The sequence below is a fragment of the Lithobates pipiens genome, unplaced genomic scaffold (genome assembly GCF_037356315.1).
Source record: "Lithobates pipiens isolate NorthernLeopardFrog02 unplaced genomic scaffold, aLitPip1_a1.2 Scaffold_18, whole genome shotgun sequence".
NCBI classification, from domain to species: Eukaryota; Metazoa; Chordata; class Amphibia; order Anura; family Ranidae; genus Lithobates; species Lithobates pipiens.
This window is the reverse complement of record NW_027507758.1, coordinates 493063652-493088383: the sequence shown is the minus strand read 5'-3', so window position 1 is coordinate 493088383 and position 24732 is coordinate 493063652. Positions and strand designations below refer to the sequence as shown.

Genomic DNA, 24732 nt, shown 5'->3' with positions numbered 1-24732 from the left:
GCAGACTGTACCGCACTCAAGCCTATGTACCGTAGCACCCTATACCAAGTTACCAGTCCTTATAAGAACTTTTGTGGAACAAGCAGGTTGTGTGTTAGTGATTAGCAGACTGTACGTCAGTCCCTATACCGCTGAAGGACTGCTGCAGTATAGGTGAGCGGTCAGCAGTGGTGCACGTCAACCCTATCTATTGTGGACCTATAGCGGTCCTTACAGAACAGCAGACTGTACCGCACTCAAGCCTATGTACCGTAGCACCCTATACCAAGTTACCAGTACTTATAAGAACTTTTGTGGAACAAGCAGGTTGTGTGTTAGTGATTAGCAGACTGTACGTCAGTCCCTATACCGCTGAAGGACTGCTGCAGTATAGGGCAGCGGTCAGCAGTGGTGCACGTCAACCCTATCTATTGTGGACCGATAGCGGTCCTTACAGAACAGCAGACTGTACCGCACTCAAGCCTATGTACCGTAGCACCCTATACCAAGTTACCAGTCCTTATAAGAACTTTTGTGGAACAAGCAGGTTGTGTGTTAGTGATTAGCAGACTGTACGTCAGTCCCTATACCGCTGAAGGACTGCTGCAGTATAGGTGAGCGGTCAGCAGTGGTGCACGTCAACCCTATCTATTGTGGACCTATAGCGGTCCTTACAGAACAGCAGACTGTACCGCACTCAAGCCTATGTACCGTAGCACCCTATACCAAGTTACCAGTCCTTATAAGAACTTTTGTGGAACAAGTGAGTTGTGAATGTTTAGCAGACTGCAGCAGAAGGGCAGCAGTCAAGTATAATATCCTTTCTATATTTGGAAGAAAGAATATTATACATGTACAAGCCTATTACTGTACCACTGATACCAGTCCTGAAAAGAACCTTTGTGGAACTAATAATAACAGCAAGTCTTTAAAATTACCCTCACTGCCTGACAACACTGCTTCCTTCCTGTCCCTATACAAATTGGCAAAAAAAGAGAACGATTAGTGGTTACTGGAACAGCTCTTTTGTGGACCTTGATAGTAACAGCTAATGATGATGATGATGATGATGATGATGAAAGACTAATCTGGCTGTCCCTGTAGCATACACCGTCCTTTCCCTTTCTCTAAACTAACAAAAGACACTCAGGCTGCTGCAAGAATCAGCAGCACAGCAAACCTATCAACACCTAACACCTATACCAGTCCTGAAAAGAACTTTTGTGTACCAAATAGCTAGTGGTTTATCTCTCCCTACTCCACACAGGAACCTGTCCCTATCGTAACAGAAGAAAGAATGTAAAATGGCCACCGGATCGGGTGTATTTATAGGTTAGGGGGAATGTACAAGTGTCCATGTGCTGTCATGTCTCAATTGGCTGTCCTGTATCACATGATAAACGTGTCACCAAAGGTTAAAGTTCTTGTATACATTAAACACGTAAGTCCGCCGCGGCGAACGACGGAAAAAGGCGTTCGAACGTGCGGACCGCGAATGTCGGAAATTCGCCGCGAAACGACCGCCGGGCGAACCGTTCGGCCATCACTACTAACAACAATCAAGGGAATTAAAAAATTCAACAACAGATTTGCCACTACTTTAAGAACAACCAATTCAGGCACGTATTTGTGCCAGTGTTGATAAAATTACAAACACATGTGGCAAATTCAGGTAGTTCTTACTACGGTCACTTTAAGAATCTGTCACTATGGCAGCGATAAATTCTTAAAGAATTAGCAATGCCCATATTTGGGAAATTTCATGTCACTGGTGGGGCAAGGCCTGGTGGGGAACATTTTAAGAATTCCCCAGAATGTCAGCCATCACTCTATCTGAAATACTATAATAAAATAAAGGAACTGAAAGTGGAAGTAAACCCATGGATTTAAATAGTTAAAAAAAAGGCATGCTGGGAATGCTAACTGCACATTGGCTGTGCTCTCCGCCAAACTATCAAACCATCCAATGGCTGGTGTCATAACGAATCACATGTGCGGCACCATAGCAGTTGAAGATTAAACAGAGGCAAAGATGGCAGCTTCCTTGGCTGAAAACGATAGGGGAGTTTACTTCCACTTTAAGTACAAAGCTCTCACCAACCAGGCAACAGTTCCATAGCCGTGGTTACCAATTCCTGGTGAGATGTAACTCTGAAATTCGGAAGTTCCCAAGCAAGCCCCCTCTCAGTAACCACCAAGGAGAATGAATATAGTAACAAAAGAACTAGGTGGCCTTCAAAGCGACTCCTAGTAAAGTGAGCAGGTATTCCTACTGGCGCTAGCCGCTATACAGTTCCATAGCCATGGTTACCAATTTCTGGTGAAATGTAACTCTGAAATTCGGAAGTTCCCAAGCAAGCTCCCTCTCAGTAACCACCAAGGAGAATGAATATAGTAACAATAGAGCGAGGTGGCCTTCAAAGCGACTCCTAGTTAAAGTGAACAGGTATTCATACTGGCCCTAGCCGCTATACAGTTCCATGCAAATGTGGCTAGGACCATGTGAAATGCTGATGGAGTGCCCAGGCTAGATGGAAGTCCAGATGGTCTTTTTTTGTTTTTGTTTTGGGTAAAATGGAAAAGCGTTAAAAATCCTGTCAAGTTTTTATTTTTGTCTTTGGAGACTTTGGGAAGAATTTTCTTCACTTCCTGTCCCTGTGATGCTTGTACAAGTAACAAGGGCTGCTGATGTCACCAGAACAGGAAGGTGCATCAATAAAAACACTGTTGGACATGTTAGGCTTTCCCAGATATAATAAAAATGTCTTTTCCCCATATGGGAATCAGAAGACAATAAAAAAAAAACTTGCCAGAGGGTCTAGTTCATCCTTGCTCTAGTCAAAATTAGGTAAAAATGTTTTGGCTGTACTTAGGCTTCAATTTGCACACCATGGGGTTGATTTACATTTGAAAGTGCACTTGTAAGTGCAGTCACTGTAGATCTGAGGGGAAGCTCTGCTGATTTTATCATCCAATCATTTTATTTTCCTTGCATGTCTCTCTCAGATCTACAGCGACTGCACTTCCAAGTGCACTTGCAGTGTACTTGTAGTGCAAAGTGGGTTTTACTTTAGTAAATAACCCCCACTGTTTCATTTTCTTAACTCCAGCTGTTGGTCATGATCTATAAATATATATTAGTGAAAATGAGTGTGGCTGGTGATTTGCAGGTGCGACTAGAGGTAAAATGAGAAGCTCTTGTATGCCAATCTCAGCAAGTATAATATCCCCAGGCATGTTCGGCTTGTTGATGCTTTTTGTAGCAAGAGGGATGCTCCTGCAAACCTGTCTCTCTGGAAATTATATTTGGCTGGTTGTCCTGTTAGTCAATGTTACATTGCTGATAAAATAAAAAATAAAGTAGCAACTGAAAAACAACAGGTTTTGTATGTGCCCCTTGCTGACACACGGCTCCACATCACTTCTGTTCTCGGGACAGACAACCCCTTGGTCCCCGGCTCTATGGCCGCCGCATCTCATTGCATTGACTCTATGTAAGTATTCAGGACGGGCTAATTTGCCTTTCTCTGATATGATCAGTTACAACAAGATTAATTATATTTTATTATACTTTATAGATATTTTTGAGCATCCGCCCCTGATGAGTGTTCTTACATGAAACGCATTGGGAAATTGGGATGCAGACTCATGTCTGTACTAGACTATCAATTCAGATTTTCATCTATTAACCAATCATGGTTTTACTGTTTTGTGCTGCTTAGATGATATATGTACATATATGAATTCATTTTATGTATTAATTATACATGTGCACTGAAAAAAATTGTGTTCATTTTAGTTTTCGTTTAATTTGTTTTTTTGCTTTTTTTGGAAATTCGAAAATTCTGAAATTTCGGTAATTTCCAAATTTAGATTTTTCGCATTTTTGGATTTCTGAATTTCCAAATTTTCTAATTTCCAAATCTCGGATTTTCCAAATTCCGAATTTTCGGATTTCCGAATTTCCGAATTTTCGGAATTTGGGAATTCAAAAATGTGAAAATGTGAAAATCTGAACTATTAAATTATAGGTATTGGAATTTCCTTTCAAATTTGGCTGTTAGTGAACATAAAGAGTACAAATTTATCCGAAGTTACAAATTATCTGAAATAATCAATGCCGCATCTGAACAAATGGAACAGAATAAATTAATAATAAATAATAAAAAAAAGGTTTTATTATTATTATTGTTATTTATTATTATTCGATCGTTATGTTCCATTTGTTTAGATGCAGCATTCGTTATTTAAGATCATTTGTAACTTTGGATAAATTTGTACTCGCTATGTTCACTAACAGCCAAATTTGAAAGGAAATTCCAATACCTATAATTTAATAGTTAGTTACTATTTCGAATTAAACTGATTTTCTTTCTTTTTTTCAGATTTTCTCATTTTCGGAATTTCCAAAGTTTTGAATTTCCGAATTCCGAAAATTTGGAATTCCGAAAATCCAAAAATTCGGAATTCCAAAAATCTCAAATTCTGAAATTTGTAAATTCAAAAATTCAGAAATCCAAAAATTGGAAATGCAAAAATCCAAAAATTCGAAATTCTGAAATCCGTCATTTCGGAAATTTGGAAATTTCGGAAATTGAAAAATTCGGAAATTCGGAAATTTTGGAATGAACGAATTTGTCAAAATTCATTAAAAAACTAATTTGGAACTAAACGAATTGCACATGTCTAGTATTAATGTCTAGTAGATATATATGTAAGTATCCTTGATGGCCATGCTACATGTGTATGTAGATGTGTGGGTGGATATATATGAATGTGTCAATGTGGTCTTTATTACTGATACATTTTTATACATCTTTTCATGATCAATAAATATGTACCCTTATCAAATTACCTCCACAATGTCAATAGCCTCATTTAATGTTCCAACTTTCCCGCTTTATTTACTTGTAGTAGGGATGGAGGCACACCACATATGATTTTTGGGACTTTGAATGACAAAGTCCCAAAAATCCCCTCTTTTTTTTTTTCTTGAGTTAGGACAGAGGGTGACTAGAAATATGAAACTCAAGTAAGTGTTGAATTCTGAAGACTTTTTGGGCAGTAGTTCTTCATTACAGCTGAGACCAGTGATGTGAGTATAATTTTTTGCAGGGAGGCATCAAGGCGGTTGTAACCCTAATAAAAAAAAAATCCTGTTCCTTTCAGGCCGGGTTCACACTATAGCGATGCGGGAACGCCGCGAATCCGCGGCGTTTACCCGCATCGCACACCTCCCGCCGGCAGTTCACACTGCCCTATGCGGACGGCTGGGAGTGTCAATGTTATGTTAATGACACCCCCAGATCCGTCGGCATATCGCAGTGCGATCTGCCGACTCGCACAGGAATCGGATCGCATGGTGTGAACCCCCATGCGATCCGATTCTGTTGCGGACCCAAAAAAGGGTCCCGTGCGAGTTTGCTGCGGGAGCGCTGCGAATTCAGCCATACTATCTGTATGGCTGAACTCGCATCGCTACGGAGATCGGATGTGATTTGCTGTTCGAATCACATCCGGATCTCCCCCCGCAGCGGTGTGAACCGGGCCTCAATGCTGTAAAAAACCTGGTTGATCCAGTCTGTTCCTGTAGTGAACTGACCACGGCAATCATGGCTGCTAAACCATGATACCATGGTCAGTTTATGTGCCTCTGTCATTCCGCTGTCTTAGTCTTGCCTCTCTCCCCCCCCTCCCTCCCTGCCTGTCAGTTCCTAGTGTGTGAGTGATCTCCAAACTCGCCTCTCCCCTCCCGTTGCTATTTAGTGTGGCAGTACTACAGTCAGTGAATAGCATTACTGCCTTGTAACAAGGTATAATACACAGGGGTTTATTAACTAAAGTCAAATTCACTTTGCACTAAAAGTGCACTGTAAGTACACTTAGAAGTGCAGTCCCTGTAGATCTGAGGGGGGCATGCAAGGAAAAAAAAACATTTTTGTTTGTACATAATTGAATAATAGAAATCAGCAGAGCTTCTCCTCATTTCAGATCTTCCACTCAAATCTACAGCGACTGCACTTCCAAGTGCACTTGCAGTGCACTTGTAGTGCAAAGTGGATTTGCCTTTAGTAAATCAATCACACAGTGTTAATGTTTTTTAAAAATGATGCCGCTAAATACGTTTTTTCTGAGCCCCGCTGTGTTGTCATGTGACCTCCCACTTCCCTCCTCTCCTGATTTAAGGACTACAGCGGGAAGGGCTGACCGGACAGCACAACAGTCATGTGACTTCCCGGCTGATGTCAGAGGAGAATCTCAGCCCCGCCTGCTTTAGCCCTTAGATCGCAGAAGGAGAGCAGCAGGTGGTCACAAGACCGCATAGTGGTGCTCTGAAATAAGTGGCATCATTTTTAAAAAAACATTGACACTGCGGGGGTTATTTACGAAAGGCAAATCCACTTTGCACTGCAAGTGCACTTGGAAGTGCAGTCACTGTAAATCTAAGGGGTAGATCTGAAATGAGTGGAAGCTCTGCTGATTTTATAATCCAATCATTGGCAAGCTAAAATGCTGTTTTTTATTTTCCTTGCATGCCCCCCTCGGATCTACAGCGACTTTACTTCCAAGGTCACTTGCAGTGCAAAGTGGATTTTTCTTTAGTAAATAACCCCCTGTGTATTATATCTTGTTATAATGGAGGGGCTGGCAGTAATGTTATTCACTGACTTTACAACCACTTTAATCACTGTGTCCCTGGCCTGGAAAAAGTACGCAGATTGGAAGTTCTGTCTTCACACTAATGCAACGTGTTACATTCTATGTCAGTGAGTTAGAAAGTATTGAAGCCAAATATAAACAAGCAACAAGCATTTTCAGAAGAAGGCCAGTAATGGCAGCTCATACGGTGTCAATAAAAAGTATGTGAAATCCTTGGAATTAACATGTTTTCTGCAGTAATTTGTCATAAAAATTTCTTCATATCCTCATCTAAGTCACAACAATAAACAAACACAATGTGCTAACCGCTAAAGGCAAATCCACTTTGCACTGCAAGTGCACTTGGAAGTGCAGTCGCTCTAAATCTAAGGGGTAGATCTGAAATGAGTGGAAGCTCTGCTGATTTTATCATCCAATCATGTACAAGCTAAAATGCTGTTTTTTATTTTCCTTGCATGTCCCCCTCGGATCTACAGCGACTTTAATTCCAAGTGCACTTTCAGGTGCACTTGCAGTACAAAGTGGATTTTCCTTTAGTAAATAACCCCCTTAGTGTCCGATTTGTCCGTCACAATATCACAGTCATGTTATAAGTCGGTGATTGCGGACATTGCTAGTAAAAAAATATATAAAAATTCCATAAATCTATCCCATAGTTTTGTAGACGCTATAACTTTTGCACAAACCAATCAATATACGCTTAATGGATTTTTTTTTTACCAAAAACATGTAGCAGAATACATATTGGCCTAAATTTATGAAGAATTTCAAATTTTATGGCAAAGTACTGATAGCTGAAAAACAGTTAATTCTAAAGCCTCGTACACAAGGTACGGAAATCAGAAGGCGATTGCCATTTGACAGGCTGTTGTCAGAAGTTCTTACTATTAATATGCTCCTTTCAACAATTGTTTTCCAGTTTTCAGCCAACAGATGTTGGATGACAGGCTAGTAAATTTTTGTCAGCTCCACATCAGATTTTGAGATGGTCAGTACACAAATCCGTCACACAAAATTTGAAAGTACAAACACGCATGCTCGGAATCAGTGCTCACCAAACATAAAATTAGGTGGCGCTCAAGAGCTGAAATTCCTCGTAGTCCGTCACTATGTTCGTGTTTGTGGCACGACAATTTGTGCAACGTTAGTATGCAAGACAAGATCCTGGCACACGCCCTTTTGACAAAAATTAGACACTCGGTTGTCCAACAATCGTACCGTGTATACGAGACTTTAGGAGTTTGCATGCTTTTTTTTCTTGCAACTGTATGTTTCTCTCATTCCATTTTTTTTAATCCTGCACCCATGAAACACATGCTAAGTTTATTTACTATATTCATTTATTTAGGAATCAACAATAAAAAAACGTTCTACATGGTGAATTTTGTATTGGTCAAAAAAGCTAATATTCTGAAAGAGAATCACTCTGCTTGTAATAAAAGCAGTGACTTACCAATTCCTTAGACAATGGGCATTTCATGGATGTTTCATCAGAGCTACATATTGATCTCAGCTTCACTCTACCATTCTTTAGCCACTTTGTACACTAGATGTAAGTTTTTTTATACCTTGTTGAATGGATTCTTTGGCAGGTCCATCCCAGGACAACAACTTCTTTTCAACAAGAACAGTCACAAGAGCTTTCCAGCCATCTGTCTTTGATACACCTGAGTGACAGGACCTCTTTCCTTTCAGCTGGTTAAACTGGAACGCGCTGGACTTTTTCACCACAGCAACTGCATAATGACATGAAGTAACCAAATCTACAGAATAAAATATAGCTATGATTAATGGAATGCAGCTTGAAGTGGTTTAGTAATCCTTAAAGTAGAAATCCAGCCTATTCCTAACTAAGCATAAATCTGTTCCCACCCACTTCTAACTCCTATTCTATCTACCCTGTGAAAGGAAGAAGTGTAAACTTACCTATTCTGAGAGCTATCCAGTCTGGTCACATGATCTCTCCAGCAGCCTCCCTCATTCAAGAGGAGAGGTTGCCAACAATGGCTGCAGAGCCTGGGAGATGATGCCACCCATAAGTTTGCTATGGGGCATCCGTTGTTGGCTTTCTCTCCTCTACACTATAGCTGTCACTGGAAGCCGGTCATGTAACCGGACTGGACCACTCTCAGAATAGGTAAGTATACACATTTTCCTTTTACAGGGTAGATAGAATAGGGTTTAGAATGGGGGTGGCAGCACAGTAGTGTATAATTGCAAAATATATGCACAAACATATAACACAAGGTCTTTTACATTAAGCTGACCTCTTTTATGTGTATATTTAAAAAGAAAAAATATGACTATACTTCCTCACAAATCCATGTTTGAGACAATCCTAACCCCCAATTTACAATGTGTAAATGACCAATCTAAAGCCCCATTTACACCTGAGCATAACGTTTTCAGGCAGAAAGTAACGTGATTTTACCGTGATTTGCAGTAAATTTTCCTGTGTTTTTTACGGCGTTTTGTCGCAATTTTGTGTCGGTCAAAAGGTCACCAAAGTATAAAGCAGAAACACCCAAATCTGCCTAAAAAAAGTTCCAGAACTTGTTTGAGCTTCAGCCGTTTTGGAGCTTCTGGCTTCAGGCGTTTTGGAGTGGAGATGTGAACCATCTCCATAGAGAATAATTGATTTTTTTCTCCTCCAGCATTTTTTAGCTTCAGGCTTCAAGCTACAAACCGCTCAGGTGTGAATGGAGCCTATGGGCTAGAAAACAGCAATGTCCATCTACAAAAAAGATAATCTGAGGGCATGATAAAGTTGAAAAATTAATATTTGTTTTTCCATGATTCCCAATTAAGTGAAATCATTTATATCCCGTGGCAGTCAGTGAAACGCTCATCTTGCGCAGCCTTTCTCAATATGAAATGAATGCTTTAGAGGCAGACCTTTGTTGTGCATCTACAAAATGCCTGCACAATTTTAACCTGCATTTACCTTATTTATCGGCGTATATCACACGCGCTGGCATATAACATGCACCCCAAGTTTAGGAGGGAATTTTAAGGAAAAAAACTTTTAGGAGGGAAGCTTAAGGAAAAAAAACTTACATTTAAATGCCCATTAATGCAGCCTTGTCAGTGTCATATGCAGCCTTGTCATGCAGCCTGTCCATCATTGCAGCCTTGTCAGTGTCATATGCAGCCTGTCCATCATTGCAGCCTTGTCAGTGTCATATGCAGCCTTGTCATGCAGCTTGTCCATCATTGCAGCCTGTCTATCATTGCAGCCTTGTAATGTAGCCTTGTCCATCGTTGTCCCCTTGTCAGTGTTATTTTCAGGTTCTATTTTTAAAAATGGTGCTGTGTATCTCGGCGGCGCCCGGTAGTTCTCGGCTGCCTTCGGCCCTTCTCGGTGGCTTTCGGCCCTTCTCGGCGGCTTTCGGCCACTCTCGGCCATTCTCTGCGGTCTTCAGCCACCGAGAAGGGCCAAAGGTGGCCGAAAGCCGCCGAGAAGGGCCGAAGGCGGCTGAAAGCCGCCCAGAGGCTCAAAAATCGCAGAGGATCGGCGTATAACACGCACCCGCGATTTCCCCCTGATTTTAAGGGGAAAAAAGTGCGTGTTATACGCCGATAAATATGGTACTAAGCTAATTTCAGAAGCCCAGACACTTTTTATTGATTGGACTCCTACAGCTAGAACCAAGCTACAACCGGAATAGGGTGATAGTGTAGTGATAAAGAGTAGGGAAACGGTTTATTTAATCTATCCACCCCCAGCACTGGTATGCCTAATATAGCTTCTGATCTTGTGATTCTAAGGCTAGAGAGACCACAGGGGTAGGAGGGAGGCAGCAGAAAAACTTGGCCTAGGGAAGAGAAGTAGAATTCCAATCTTGCCTGTAAGGCAATATCTTGCTTTTCTAAGCCTGCATTAACTAAACACCTCTCCCAAGTTGATCAAAATGATAATGTAAATAAGTATATTTTAGGACAGGGATATGCAGAGAAGTCTTAAAACAGAATATTACCGTGTTTTTGACATGCAGCTGGTATTTTTCCAGGTGGAGTTTTTGTTCCAGCAATCTCTTCACCGATTGCATTAACACACCAGCTGTACCCAGTGCTGCCATGGAACTGCTGTGGTTGGTAATTGCCCTTTTCATCACACTGAGGAACAAAATGACCTAGCACTTTATCGTCTCCTCCCAGTGCTACCTGGCGTTCCTTCAAGCATTTTGGCAATTCTGTTAACATAAACAGGAAAGAACAAAGATTATCAAGAACACATTCATAAGTGTTTAAATGTCCAGAAACAGTAGCAGTGTAACAATGACACTGCTATATTGAAAATGTATTAAAGTGTATCTAAACCCAACCACCTAAATCCAACGTTGTGCACCCATCTTTGTATTTAATAGTAAAAAACTCATTCTTATTTGAACATGCACTGATTTTAATTAAATGAAGTGTATCCACAGCCATTTCTTTTGTTTAGCAACAAAGCTTATTCAGTTTAGCTTTAGCATTGTCACCCTTTTCTGTGTACTCTTGAACTTTATTACAAACAGTGATGCCAATGCGCATTGTACTAACATGTTCTTCTGTAGTTACCATAGTAAAATTGTGATGTACAACCACTTCTAGAGTGTGCCCTCATCCATTTTAATTCCTAGTAACTAGCTTTTCATTGGCTAAAAAAATGTAATCCAATTTTACTCTGTACTTTATTAAACCGAGTATTCTTTTGTGAGAGATTAGTTCTACTTAACCATTTACACCTGAGCATTTTGTAGCTTAAAGTTCCAAAATGCTCAACATCAAACTCTTTTGAATATGTTTGTTCACACCTGAGCATACAGTCACTTGAAGCTTGTAGCTCAAAACAGTATATGAGTTTCTTATGAGCTCCAAGCTTCAAGTGTTTTTGGCTCCAGTAGACTTTAATGGGAATGAACAAAAGTACACAAAACTCTGCAAAAACATGTACATCAAGTGTTTTTTCTTCATTGACCAAAAAATAAAACACACTCAGCACTCAAGCAAAAACAGCCAAAAATGCCTGTATAGAGACTAAAAAAATAAATAAATCTATAAACACAACCAATGACGCTCAGCTCAAGTGTGAATGCAGCCTTTGAGCCATGCAAATTCCAATGGTTTGTGAGATTGTGAGCATGCATTTTTAGGTCTCCTGTAGATTGCTGCTGATAAACGCACGTTTAGGGGCAGTTGGGTGGGGGTTTTTTTCAGCAGCCCCTGAACTCTGTTATCTTATCTGTACATGTACAGTGAGTAGTTTATAGTCATTTAGAGACAGTTGAGTCTAGTGGCATTTTTTTAAAGCAAAAAATTGCGTTCACGACAGATGTTTATTGGCATTTAAAACGCTAAATGCTTGTACAAAAGTGCAAACGCAGAGAGAGAGAGGGAGAGAGAGAGAGAGAGGTTCTTCTTGCACTGTAGGTATTTGGGAGGGTGTAAAAAGCGCTTCTAAACTAAAATGCTCATGAATGCTGATAAATGCAGCTTGCTAAAGTGGAAAAACTGTTTTTTTTTCCTTAAATGGCAGTTACTAGCTGTCAAGTTCAGGCGTTCAGAAGAGGTTTTCAAATGTCCTGTGTACATTAAGCCTTATGCCGTGTACACACGACTGGACTTTTCGAAGGCCTAGGTCCGACGGAACAAATCTGCTGGACAGTTCCATCGTGTGTGGGCTTCATCGGACATTTGCTGTCTAAAAATCAGATGGACTTTAGATTTAAAACATGTTTCAAATCTTTCAGACAGACTTGAGTCCGGTCGAAAAATCAGTTCGTCTGTATGCTAGTCCGATGGACGAAAACCGACGCTAGGGCAGCTATTGGCTATTGGCTATGAACTTCCTTATTCTTGTCTGGTCGTATGTCATCACGTTCAACACCTGTCAGACTTTGGTGTGCTTGTGTGTGGCCAAGTCCGTTCATTCGCAAAGTCCATCGGAACTCCGCCGAAAGTCCGTCGGGAAGACCGTCGAACCTAGTCCATCGAAAAGTCCGATCGTGTGTACGTGGCATAAGAGATAACATTGTCACGTCATAAGTTTACTATTTTTTGTTCAATAAATTCTAATAATCATAAAATAATTATATACAGTATATGAGTCTCATAGAGAGTGTATAAACTTTTTTCCAGACAGTCTCCATGGCAGCATACATTTGGGTAGCTCCACCCTCACCCCTACCCCATAGGACCCCATTTCCATAAATTTTGAGGCTGAGCCAGAGGCCACTTTCCTTTTTTTATCCTCCTCACTCAAAAGGGCCCATTTTGTTTGAAGGCTTCCTACATTTTGGAAGTTTCGGTGGACAGATCTCATATGGGAGCAGTTATGGGGATGTGAGGAGCGTCCTGTGGCATCCAGAAGTCTTCCAGGGTGGCTGGAGTGGTCACTGAGTCCCCAGATATCAATGGGATGGTGTTATGGCACATATATGCAGAGGAATGGAGAGTGGGCATTTGCATTGGCTGGGAGCCCTGCTAACAGCAGATGGCTGTTAGGTATGCTCAGTGTGAATAATCAAGTGATTGCTGTACCCCCAGCTATCGGCGGGGTGGTGTTATGGCACACATATAGTCCCATGACTATCGTGTTATTGGTGTGTTGTTGAATATGCAGACAAATTTGTAGAACAGCGTCTTACCATGCCTTTCACATGTAGCTCGTGTTTGTCCGGGTGGAGTATTTGTTCCAGAAATCTTTTCACCCATTGCATTAACACACCAGCAGTGCCCAGTGCTGCCATGGCATTGCTGTGGTTGGTAATGACCCTTTTCATCACACTGTGGAATATAATGACCAATCATCTTCTTTGCCAGAGCTTGTTGACGCTCCTTCGGGCATTTTTGCAAGTCTGTCAACATATACAGGAAAGATTAATGATAACAGAATCTGCATGCAAGGAAAAGGCTCCAAATCTATGAACAGGCTCAGTATATCTTGAACTGGTGTCAGGAAATGCTAAAAAGTTGCAAACTGTATACAATGAATGCCAAAGCTTTACCCCTAGAAAAAAATCTGAGCATCTTGTTGCGCTAGTAGACCTTTTATTACAGTCAGGTGCAAAACTCATTCCTGCACTCTATTTTATTGTACTACACAGTGCTGTCATCCTAACATGTTTTAGGTACTAGGAGCTTAGGGGAAATGTATTTTGTTGGGCTTACAGGAGTAAACGTATGGTAATAATAAACAAATAATGTTGTTGTCTAGTATAATGGCTGTAGACAATTTTGTTGTCTACAGAGAGGAGATCTGGAAGCAGCCTGAAAGACTTGATAGTCTGAAATTTACCTGCTTGATTGCTGACAGAGAGCTTTCACCCCAAAAATATATTTTTTATCTTCCATCATATCCTTTATGCTGACAGAGCAATCCTGACTGGATGCATGCCTGGTGCCTGAATCATTTAACAAGCGCTTTCGACCATTTATCTAATGGTCCACTGGATTTGGTAAGAGGCTCATTTATACGGCATTAAAAGTGTCAATGTTTTCTTCAATTGTGGGGCATTGGAACGGGTTATATTTAGTACACTTAAACATATTTTTACATTAAAATGCACAAGAAAAGGAATTCTTGAACTCTGAACTAACATTTATCTTTGCAACATTTTCTTGAATAACTTCTTTGTTTTGGGTTTAAAGCGGAGGTCCACTCTAAAGTGGACTTCCGCTCATCGGAACCCTCCCCCCCTCCGGCGCCACAATTGGCACCTTTCAGGGGGGAGGGGGGTGCAGATACCTGTACAGTACAGGTATTCTGCACCCACTTCCGGGATAGCTCTCTGCGGAAAGGGGCTTAGATTATGCCCCTTTCCGCAAGTGCCCGCCCCTTTCTGCAAGTGCCCTGCTGCCTGCTGGGAAACACACAGATCCCAGAGGCAGCGGGGACCGTCCTTATTGCGCAGCGCGATTCGCGCATGCGCAGTAGGGAACCGGGAAATGAAGCCGAAAGGCTCCATTTCCTGATTCCCATACCCAAGATGGCGGCGGCAGCACCCGACAGACAATCTAGAGATCGGCTTCGGGTGCCGACATCGCGGGCGCGCTGGACAGGTAAGTGTCACTATTTTAAAAGTCAGCAGCTGCAGTATTTGTAGCTGCTGGCTTTTAAAAAAAAAAAAAAAAACGCGGAGTCCCGGTGGACTCCCGCTTTAAGTCCATACATAACCACAATGCTTTTCAATTACAGTTATTGGGGAATCCTTGATATATATTTTTTTCAATATGATCTCATAAACAATATGGCCAAAGGTTTTTGGGCACCTAACCATCACACCTATATGGGCTTGTTAGGCATCCCATTTCAAAACCCTGGGCATTTATAGTATATGAATTTGTTCCCCTCCCTCTTTTTCAGATATAACAACCTCCGCTCTGGGAAATGCTTTCCACAAGTTGTTTGGGTGTGTCTATGTGAATTTGTACCTATTCAAACAAAAAAAAAAAAAAAAACATTTGTGAGGTCAGGTACTGGCATCAAACAAGAAGACTTGGCATGCAATTCATCTCAAAGGTGTTGACTAGAGCTGAGATCAAGATTACCTGCAGGCCACTTGAGTGCCTTCACATCAAACTAATCAAACCATGTCTTAATGAACTTTGCTTTGTTCACAGGGGTCTAGTCATAATGCAATAAAAAAGATCCTTGCCCAAACTGTTGCTACAAGGTTATAAGTACATCATTATCTAAAATGTCTTTGTGTGCAGACCTGAACACACCTCAAATCAATAATTTAGAGCAGTTGTTCTCAACTCCTGTTCTCAGGACCCACTAACAGGCCAGATTTGAAGTATTACCTTGGAGATGCAGACTAGAATACTGCAATCACTGATATCACCTGTGATGTATTTCATCTTGCAAACCCTGGCCTGTTAGTGGGTCCTGAGGACATGAGTTGAGAAACACTGATTTAGAGGGCTATCCACATACTCCTGATTAGGGATGAGCTTCGAGTTCGAGTCAAACTCATGTTCGACTCGAACATTGACTGTTCGCCTGTTCGGCGAACAGTGAACAATTTGGGGTGTTCACGGCAAATTCGAAAAGCCGCGGAACACCCTGTACAAATCTATGGGAGAAATCTAAAGTGCTAATTTTAAAGGCTAATATGCAAGTTATTGTCCTAAAAAGTGTTTGGGGACCTGGGTCCTGCCCCAGGGAACATGTATCAATGCAAAAAAAAGTTTTAAAAAAGGCAGTTTTTTCGGGAGCAGTGATTTTAATAATGCTTAAAGTGAAACAATAAAAGTGTAATATTCCTTTAATTACGTACTTGGGGGATGTGTATAGTATGCCTGTAAAGGGGCGCATATTTCTTGTGCTTAGAACTGTCCCTGCACAAAGTGTCATTTCTGCAGGAAAAAAAAGTAATTTAAAATCACTCGCGGCTATAATGAATTGTCGGCTCCCCATAATACAGAGGAGTCATTGAAAGTCATTGATTTAAAAAAAAAGCGTGAGGTTCCCCCAAATTCAATGATCAGGTCTGGTATGGATATTAAGGGGAGCCCCGCATCAAATAAAAAAAAACTAACGTGGAATCCCCCCTAAATATCCATACCAGACCCGAAGGGTCTGGTATGGATTTTAAGGGGAACTCCACGCCAATTAAAAAAAAAAATGGTGTGGAGTTCCCCCTAAAAATCCATACCAGACCCTTTATCTGAGCAGGCAACCTGGCAGGCCGCAGGAAAAGAGGGGGGGGACGAGAGAGCCCCCCCCCCCCTCCTGAACCGTACCAGGCCACATGCCCTCATCATTGGGAGGATGCTTTGGGGTCTGTGTCCCCTCAAAGCACCATGTCCCCATGTTGATGGGGACAAAGGCCTCATCCCCACAACCCTGGCCAGTGGTTGTGGGGGTCTGCAGGCGGGGGGCTTATCAGAATCTGGAAGCCCCCTTTAAAAAGGGGACCCCCAGATCCCCCCCCCCCTGTTTGAAATGGTAAGGAGGTACAAAAGTACCCCTACCATTTCACAAAGAAAGTGCAAAAAGTGTCCCAATGTTGAGGGCATGTGGCCCGGTATGGTTCAGGAGGGGGGGTGCTCTCTCGTCCCCCCTCTTTTCCTGTGGCCTGCCAGGTTGCGTGCTCGGATAAAGGGTCTGGTATGGATTTTTAGGGGGACTCCATTTAAAAAAAAAAATTGACACGGGGCTCCCCTTAATATCCCTACCAGACCTGAAGGGCCTGGTCATTGAATTTGGGGGAACCCCATGCTTTTTTTTTATCAATGACTTCTCTGTATTACGGAGAGCCGACAATTCATTATAGCCCTGAGTGATTTTAAATGACTTTTTTTCCTGCAGAAATGACACTTTGCGCAGGGACAGTTCTAAGCACAGGAAACATGCTCCCCTTTACAGGCATACTATACACCCCCCCCCCCCCAGGTACGAAATTTAAAAGAATATTACACTTTTATTGTTTCACTTTAAGCATTATTAAAATCACTGCTCCCCAAAAAAAAACAGCGGTAATTAAATATCACCAAAAGAAATCTCTGTCTCAAAAAATAATATAAATTTCATTTGGGTACAGTGTTGCATGACCACACAATCGTCATTCAACGTGTGACAGCACTGCAAACTGAAAATTGGACTGGGCAGGAAGGGGGCACGATATTGAAGTGGTTAAAGGATATTGTGGGTACTGAGAGTGGTGATGAAACTCGATACACATTGCTCCATGTACTGCATATGTTCCTTGAACAACCGTTAAAGGGCAAATACCATTGTGCCTAGTTGCATGATGTTGGAAATATCAGCTCAGGAGTTGCATTGCTGGAGCAGAGTACCTCTCCAAGCTGCCAGGGGATTGACTACTCCAGTAAGCATGGGGGCAGGGGTACAAGCAAAATATAAACAGATACTGGTTGCAAGGGACTTAATTATTAGAATGATAAATTGGGTTATCTGTCACAAGCACCGTGATCGCCGAACATGTTGACTGCTGGTTGCTGAGGTTCAGCACATTAAAGGGGTTTTAAAGGGACAAGATTTTTTTTTTATATTAATGCATTCTATACAGTAAGATAAAAAGCCTTCTGTGTGCAGAAGCCTCCCTCATCCCCTCTAATATTCACCTGAGGTCCCTCTCTATCCAGCGTTATCCACAAAGGAATGTCTCAGCCATCTGAGATTCTCCTTCCTGATTGGCTGAGACACAGCAGTGGCGCCATTGGCTCCCACTGCTGTCAATCAAAGTCAGCTAGCCAATCAGGGGAGAGAGGGGGCGGGCCGTGTTGGGGACTCCGTGTCTGAAAGGACACAGGGAGATGTGACTCGGCTCGGGTGCCCCCATAGCAAGCTGCTTGCTGTGGGGGCACTGACCTGGAGGGAGGGGACAGGAGCAGCAAAGAGGCACACACGAAGAAAAGGGTCCGGGCTGCTTTGTGTAAATCCACTGCACAGAGGAGGTACGGTATCTCACAAAAGTGAGTACACCCCTCACATTTTTGTAAATATTTTATTATATCCTTTGATGTGACAATACTGAAGGAATTACACTTTACTACAATGTAAAGTAGTGTACAGTTTGTATAACAATGTCAATTTGCTGTCCCTTCAAAATAACTCAACACACAGCCATTAATTTACTAAACCGCTGGCAACAAAAGTGAGTACACCCCTAAGTGAAAATGTCCAAATTGGCCCCAAAGTGTCAATATTTTGTGTGGTCACCATTATTTTCCAGCACTGCCTTAATCCCCTTGGGCGTGGAGTTCACCAGAGCTTTGCAGGTTGCCACTGGAGTCCTTTTCCACTCCTTCATGATGACATCATGGAGCTGGTGGATGTTAGAGACCTTGAGCTCCTCCACTTTCAATTTGAGGATGCTCCACAGATGCTCAACAGGGTTTAGGTCTGGAGACTTGCTTGGCCAGTCCACCACTTTTACCCTCAGCTTCTTTAGCAAGGCAGTGGTCGTCTTGGAGGTGTGTTTGGGGTCGTGATCATGTTGGAATACTGCTCTGCGTCCCAGTCTCTGAAGGGAGGGGAATCATGCTCTGCTTCAGTATGTCACAGTACATGTTGGCATTCATGGTTCCCTCAATGAACTGTAGCTCCCCAGTGCCGCCAGCACTCTTGCAGCCTCAGACCATGACACTCCCATTACCATGCTTGACTGTAGGCCAGACAGACTTGTCTTTATACTCCTCACCTGGTTGCCACCACACACGCTTGACACCATCTGAACCAAATGAGTTTATCTTGGTCTCATCAGACCACAGGAAATGGTTCCAGTAATCCATGTCCTTAGTCTGCTTGTCTTCAACAAACTACAGGCTTTCTTGTGCATTATCTTTAGAAGAGGTTTCCTTCTGGAACGACAGCCATGCAGACCGATTTGATGCAGTGTGAAGCGTATGGTCTGAGCACTGACAGGCTGACCCCCCACCCCGTCAACCTCTGCGGCAATGCTGGCAGCATTCATATGTCTATTTCATATGTCTATTTGCCTGGATATGATGCTGAGAATGTGCACTCAATGTCTTTGGTGGTCCATGGCAAGGCCTGTTGTGAGTGGAACCTGTCCTGTTAAACCTCTGTATGGTCTTGGTGACCCTGCTGCATCTCAGTTTCAGGGTCTTGGCAATCTTCTTATTGCCTATGCCATCTTTATGTAGAGCAACAATTCTTTTTTCAGATCCTCATAGAGTTCTTTAACATGAGGTGCCATGTTGAACTTCGAGTGACTAGTATGAGAGAGTGAGAGCGATAGCACCAAATTTAACACACCTGCTCCCCATTCACACCAGAGACCTTGTAACACGAATGAGTCACATGACACCAGGGATGGAAAATGGCTAATTGGGCCCAATTTGGACATTTTCACTTAGGGGTGTACTCACTTTTGTTGCCAGCGGTTTAGACATTAATGGCTGTGTGCTGAGTTATTTTGAGGGGATTGGAAATTTCCACTGTTACACAAGCTGTACACTCACTACTTTATATCGTACGTAGCAAGGTGTAATTTCTTCAGTGTTGTCAAATGAAAAGATATAATAAAATATTTACATAAATGTGAGTGGTGTACTCACTTTTGTGAGATACTGTAAGTATAACATGTTTGTTATTTTTATAGGGAAAAAAAAACAAGCCTTTACAATCACTTTAAAGCGGAGGTCCACCCTAAAATGGACCTCCGCTCATCGGAACCCTCCCCCCCTCCGGCGCCACAATCGGCACCTTTCAGGGGGGAGGGGGGTGCAGTTACCTGGATAATCCAGGTAACTGCACCCACTTCCGGGCTAGCTCTCTGCGGAAAGGGGCGTATGTTACGCCCCTTTCCGCAAGCGCCCGCCCCCTTCAGCAAGTGCCCCGCTGCCTGCTGGGAAACACACAGCTCCCAGAGGCAGCGGGGACCGTCCGGATTGCGCCGCGCGGCTCGCGCATGCGCAGTAGGGAACCGGGAAATGAAGCCGAAAGGCTCCATTTCCTGATTCCCACACCCAAGATGGCGGCGGCACGAGCGAGCGATCGGCTTCGGGTGCCGACATCGCGGGCACGCTGGACAGGTAAGTGTCACTATTTAAAAGTCAGCAGCTGCAGTATTTGTAGCTGCTGGCTTTTAAAAAAAAAAAAAAAAAACGCGGAGTCCCGGTGGACTCCCGCTTTAAGGATCAGATAGACAGATTGTTGAGTGGGGCTGGTGAGGGCCCAGCTGTCATGGTAGATATTGGTACAAATTACAAAGTTAGAGGAAGATGCAGTGTCCCTTTAAAAATTGTTTCAGGGACTATATTAAAGAAAAAGACCTAAACGGTAGGATTCTCAGAAATACTGCCTGTACCACCATTCGTTCTGAATTGAAATTGAGAAAATATGTTGTTATTCTAAAATTCAGATGTATCCAAATTACAATCGTAATGAATTTAAATAACTCTGAAATAACAAAACAAAATTTCGGACAAAATTTGAATTTGAATAGTTTTCGAATCGAATTAGAATTTCCGAAGTGAATAGAATAGAATAGAAAAGAAAGGAAAAGAATAGAATAGAAATAATAGAATAGAGTAAAAACAGAACAGAATAAAAAATAAAAGAATAGAAAAAATAGAACAGGAAATAAAAAGGATTGTATAGAAAAAAACAGAATAGAACAGGAATAGAGTAAAACAGGACAAAATAGAATAGAAAATAAAATAACTGAATAAAATATAAATATAAAATAAAGGAAATTATTAAAATAGAACAAAGAATTGAATAGAATAAATAAGAATATAACCATCTTCTGAAATTAGAATTTCAAATATAATAAATGGAATACAATAGAAAAGAATAAATAATATAATTTAAAAAGAATAGAATAAAACTAGAATAGAATAAAATAGAAATAATATAACCTTCTTCCAAAATTATAATTTCAAATAAAATACATTCAAATTTGAATTGAAAAGCTGCAGCAAACAAAGCTAGCAGAATATTAGCATGCAAAACCACTTCCTGCTGATGTGGTATATATATGTGGCCTCTCAGCAAGTGGGCTTTAACGCAGAGAGGTCGCATTAATAGGGCCTTATGTAAACAGTGTTCTGTCCTCAGAGAGTCCTGAGTGCTCCCAGCAAAGTCACTGGTGGGAACCAGAAAACTCTCCATAAATGCGATCAGGAGCTGTCTGATCGTGACTGCTGTGACAGCCAATCACAGTGATCACATGACCCAAATGCCCGCCTCTGCCTCCCAGCATTTAGTAGTTCTTAAAGGGCCAGGAGTCAGTGCAAGGAAGGTGTTAAAAGGGTATTAGCCCTTGTACACACGGTCGGACATTCCAACAACCAAAACCGTCGGATTTTGTCCGACGGATTTTGCCCGAAACTGTTGTATACACACGGTCGGACGAAGTTGTCGGAAAATCCGATCATTCAGAACGTGATGGCGTTATTTCGTTACGACGGGACTACGTTCAGGCTAGTAGCCAATAGCTTTGATGTAGGAATTTGATCTGAGCATGCGTGGCACTTTGTCCGATCGGAATTCTCTACACATGATCGGAGTATGTCCGATCGGAGCATTTTGTCAGAAAATTTTACCAACAAGTTGGAAAACTTGGTCCGACGGAAACAGTCCGATGGAGACCACACACAGTCGGAATATCCGTCAAAATGGTCCGATCGGACACATTCCGTCGGAATCTCCGACCGTGTGTACAAGGGCTAAGACTATAATTCTGCCACTTTATAAAACTTTGGTTCAGCCACATCTGGAGTATTCCGTACAATTCTGGTCATCAATCCTCAGGAAAGATGTGATGGAATTGGAGAGTCCAGAGAAGGGCAACAAAGTTAGTAAGGGGGCTGGAGGACCACAGTTATGAGGAACAACTACAAACATTAACCGTATTCTTCCTGGAGAAGAGACGATTGAGAGGAGATATGATAGCGATATACAAATATCTGAATGGTGATTCTAGCATGGGGAATAAACGATTCAGTCTCAGGGAGTGTAAGAAAACATGGGCCACTCAATGAAGTTGGAGGAAAAGTGGTTTACCTTAAACTGCATAGGGGTTTTTTCACTGTTAGGGCATTAAGGATGTGGAACTCTCTTCCTCAATAGGTGGTGTCAGTTGGAAGTATTGATAGTTTCAAAAAATTCTTGGATGGGCATCTTAGCAAACACACCCACACAGGCTGAACTGGATAGACTGGTGTCTTTATTCTACCTTACTAACTAGGTAACTATGCAAAGCACTGGCCTAATATACTGTATGTGTTTTTCATTGCAGCCACATGGGGCTGAAAGGATCTAAGAGAGGAGAGGATAGAAAGATAGTGTGTATTATACACTCCTGATTTTTTTACTGCTCCCCCAGATCAGACAGGCTAAATCCAGCCTTGGGTCTGCAGGTTTTCAGTTATATAGTAGAACGAATACAAAAATTAACATTGTAACAATATTTGGTCCAGTGTTAGGCTAGGTTCACATCTATGCAGTAGCGGGTGATGCGGTTTTCAGGCACGTATTATGTTTTTGAACATGCGTTTTTGATTTCTCCCAAAAAATTACCCGCCTACCATGCATTCTCTTTCTTGAATTTTCTATTCTAGCACAAATCTACTCCCCCAAATTCCCCCTTCCAGCACAACCCCCCTCCCAATCTTTTCTCCTAGCAGAACCCCCCCCCCATCCCTCCTTCTAGCAAAAATCCCCCCGTTATCTTTTCCTAGCAGAAATCCACCCAATCCTTTCTGCTAGCACATATCCCTCCTAATCCCTCCACAAATCCACACCTCCTCCAAATTACCCTTCCCAGTACAAATTCTTCCTCCCTACCTAAACCACATTCCCAGCACACATTCCCCCCAATCCCCCGCTCTTAGCACAGATTCCTCAACCTCCCCCTAGCACAAACACCCCCCCCCCCCAATACCCCCTCCTGGCTCAAATCCCCCCAAACTCTCCTCCTAGCCCATTACCCCCCCAATTCCTCCTTTTAGCAAATATCCCTCCCCCCAAATTCTCATTATACTTTTCAGCACAGATAGCTGCCCATCCCCCTCCTGCAAAAACATTGAAAGCACAAACTATTATTCCCTCCTCATTGTGTACTGTACAATTTCCCTGTAACCTCCCCCTTCACCCTCTACTGTAAGAACAGCGCTCCTTCAGCACATGAGACAGGATCAATCTTAGATGACATCAGATTGTGCACACTGTGCAGCCCTTGGAGGAGATAGGGGGCAGTAATTAAACTGTGTGTGTGTGTGTGTGTGTGTGTGTGTGTGTGTGTGTAGTCCAAAGAGTGATCCTATCTCATGTGCTGGAGGAGCGCTGTTCTGAAAGGAGAGCTCGGAGAGTACAACACAGCTCACCTCCTCCCAGAGCTCTACACTCTGTCCTTGGCCCAGCTCTGAGTACTGGCAGGGTTGGGGTGAGACCAGTGGCCACTCAGGCATAACATCTAAGGCAGGGCATCCTTTAGGAGTGGGGGAGCACAACTGAAATCTGGTCACCCCCTGTATTCGGCCATGTCTGTGCCTCACCCTGCAGTAGCTGAAAGCCAGTGGGAGGTAGAGGGGGAGAAACCAGCTTTCAGCTGCTGCACAGTTCTGCAAATGCTCTTATCCGCCCCACCATCTGATCCTCTTGCTTTACAAAAAAAAGTAATCCAGTTTTACACAGCACTTTATTGAACTGAGTATTCCTTTGTGAAAGTTTACTTCGAGTTGAAAGAGGAACTTCAGACATCGAAAATTAAAAGGGATCAGCTACAAATACTTTTAACAAGAAGACACTTATTAGTCCAGGAGTCCAGCGCTGTCTTCACCTGGGCCATTTCTTTGCCAATCCTTGGTTCCCCGGTGCCACCATCTTGACTGTGGGAAGCTGGCTATGATTTCCTGCTGTTTCACAGCTGGCTCCCCACTGTGCATGCGCAAGACATGTTGATCCTACTGACTGGTCCCGCAGCCTCCTGGGATATGTGGCATGTCCCAGGAGGTTGTGGGTGGGGAGGAGGGAAAATGTTCATAATTCCCTGATCAACTAAAGACACATGGCCATATTAAATCAATGTCATTGTGTCATTGGAATCTCCTGCCCGCAGTTCATTGGCCCAGCAATGACAGCTAACTTCTGGGTTCAGAACGCACCCAAGTTAATGCCTACTGGCCTCTTCATCTTACTTGGCAGCTGGCACAGCCCCTGTGTTAATAGGATTGAAGGCTTGTGTACTTTCTTCTGTCACTTAAAGAGGTTGTAAAACCCTGTTTTTGCTTTTTTCAAATAACAAACATATCATACTTACCTCCACTGTGCAGTTCATTTTGCAGAGTGTAGCCCTAATCATCATCTTTTGGGGTTCATTCAGTGACGCTCCTCCTCGCATCAGTAAACCCCCTAGGAGAAGTGCTCTCCCTGGGAGTTATCTTGCGGGCACGTTCCTGAGTCCAGCATTTGCGTCCATAGACACAAAATGTCGGACTCGTCCCCGTTTCCCAGCGCCCACATCATTGGATTTGATTGACAGCAGCGGGAGCCAATGGCTGCGCTGCTATCAATCTATCCAATCAAGAGTCAAGAACCCCCGGGAAGAGAGGAAGAGTGTGTCTCCATCGTGGAAACGAACAGGCTTAGGTGAGTAAAATGGGGTGCTGCTC

At 42.6% G+C, this 24732-nt stretch overlaps 1 protein-coding gene across 1 annotated transcript in view; it reads right to left on the bottom strand.

The window, feature by feature from the left end:
- Positions 1-24732, bottom strand: part of LOC143988774 (thyroglobulin-like) — a 308918-nt gene that overhangs the window by 52427 nt on the left and 231759 nt on the right. Inside the window, exon 21 of the mRNA XM_077488625.1 lies at positions 8208-8402. Coding sequence (XP_077344751.1) covers positions 8208-8402 — 195 coding nt within the window. The remainder of the gene's footprint in view (positions 1-8207; positions 8403-24732) is intronic.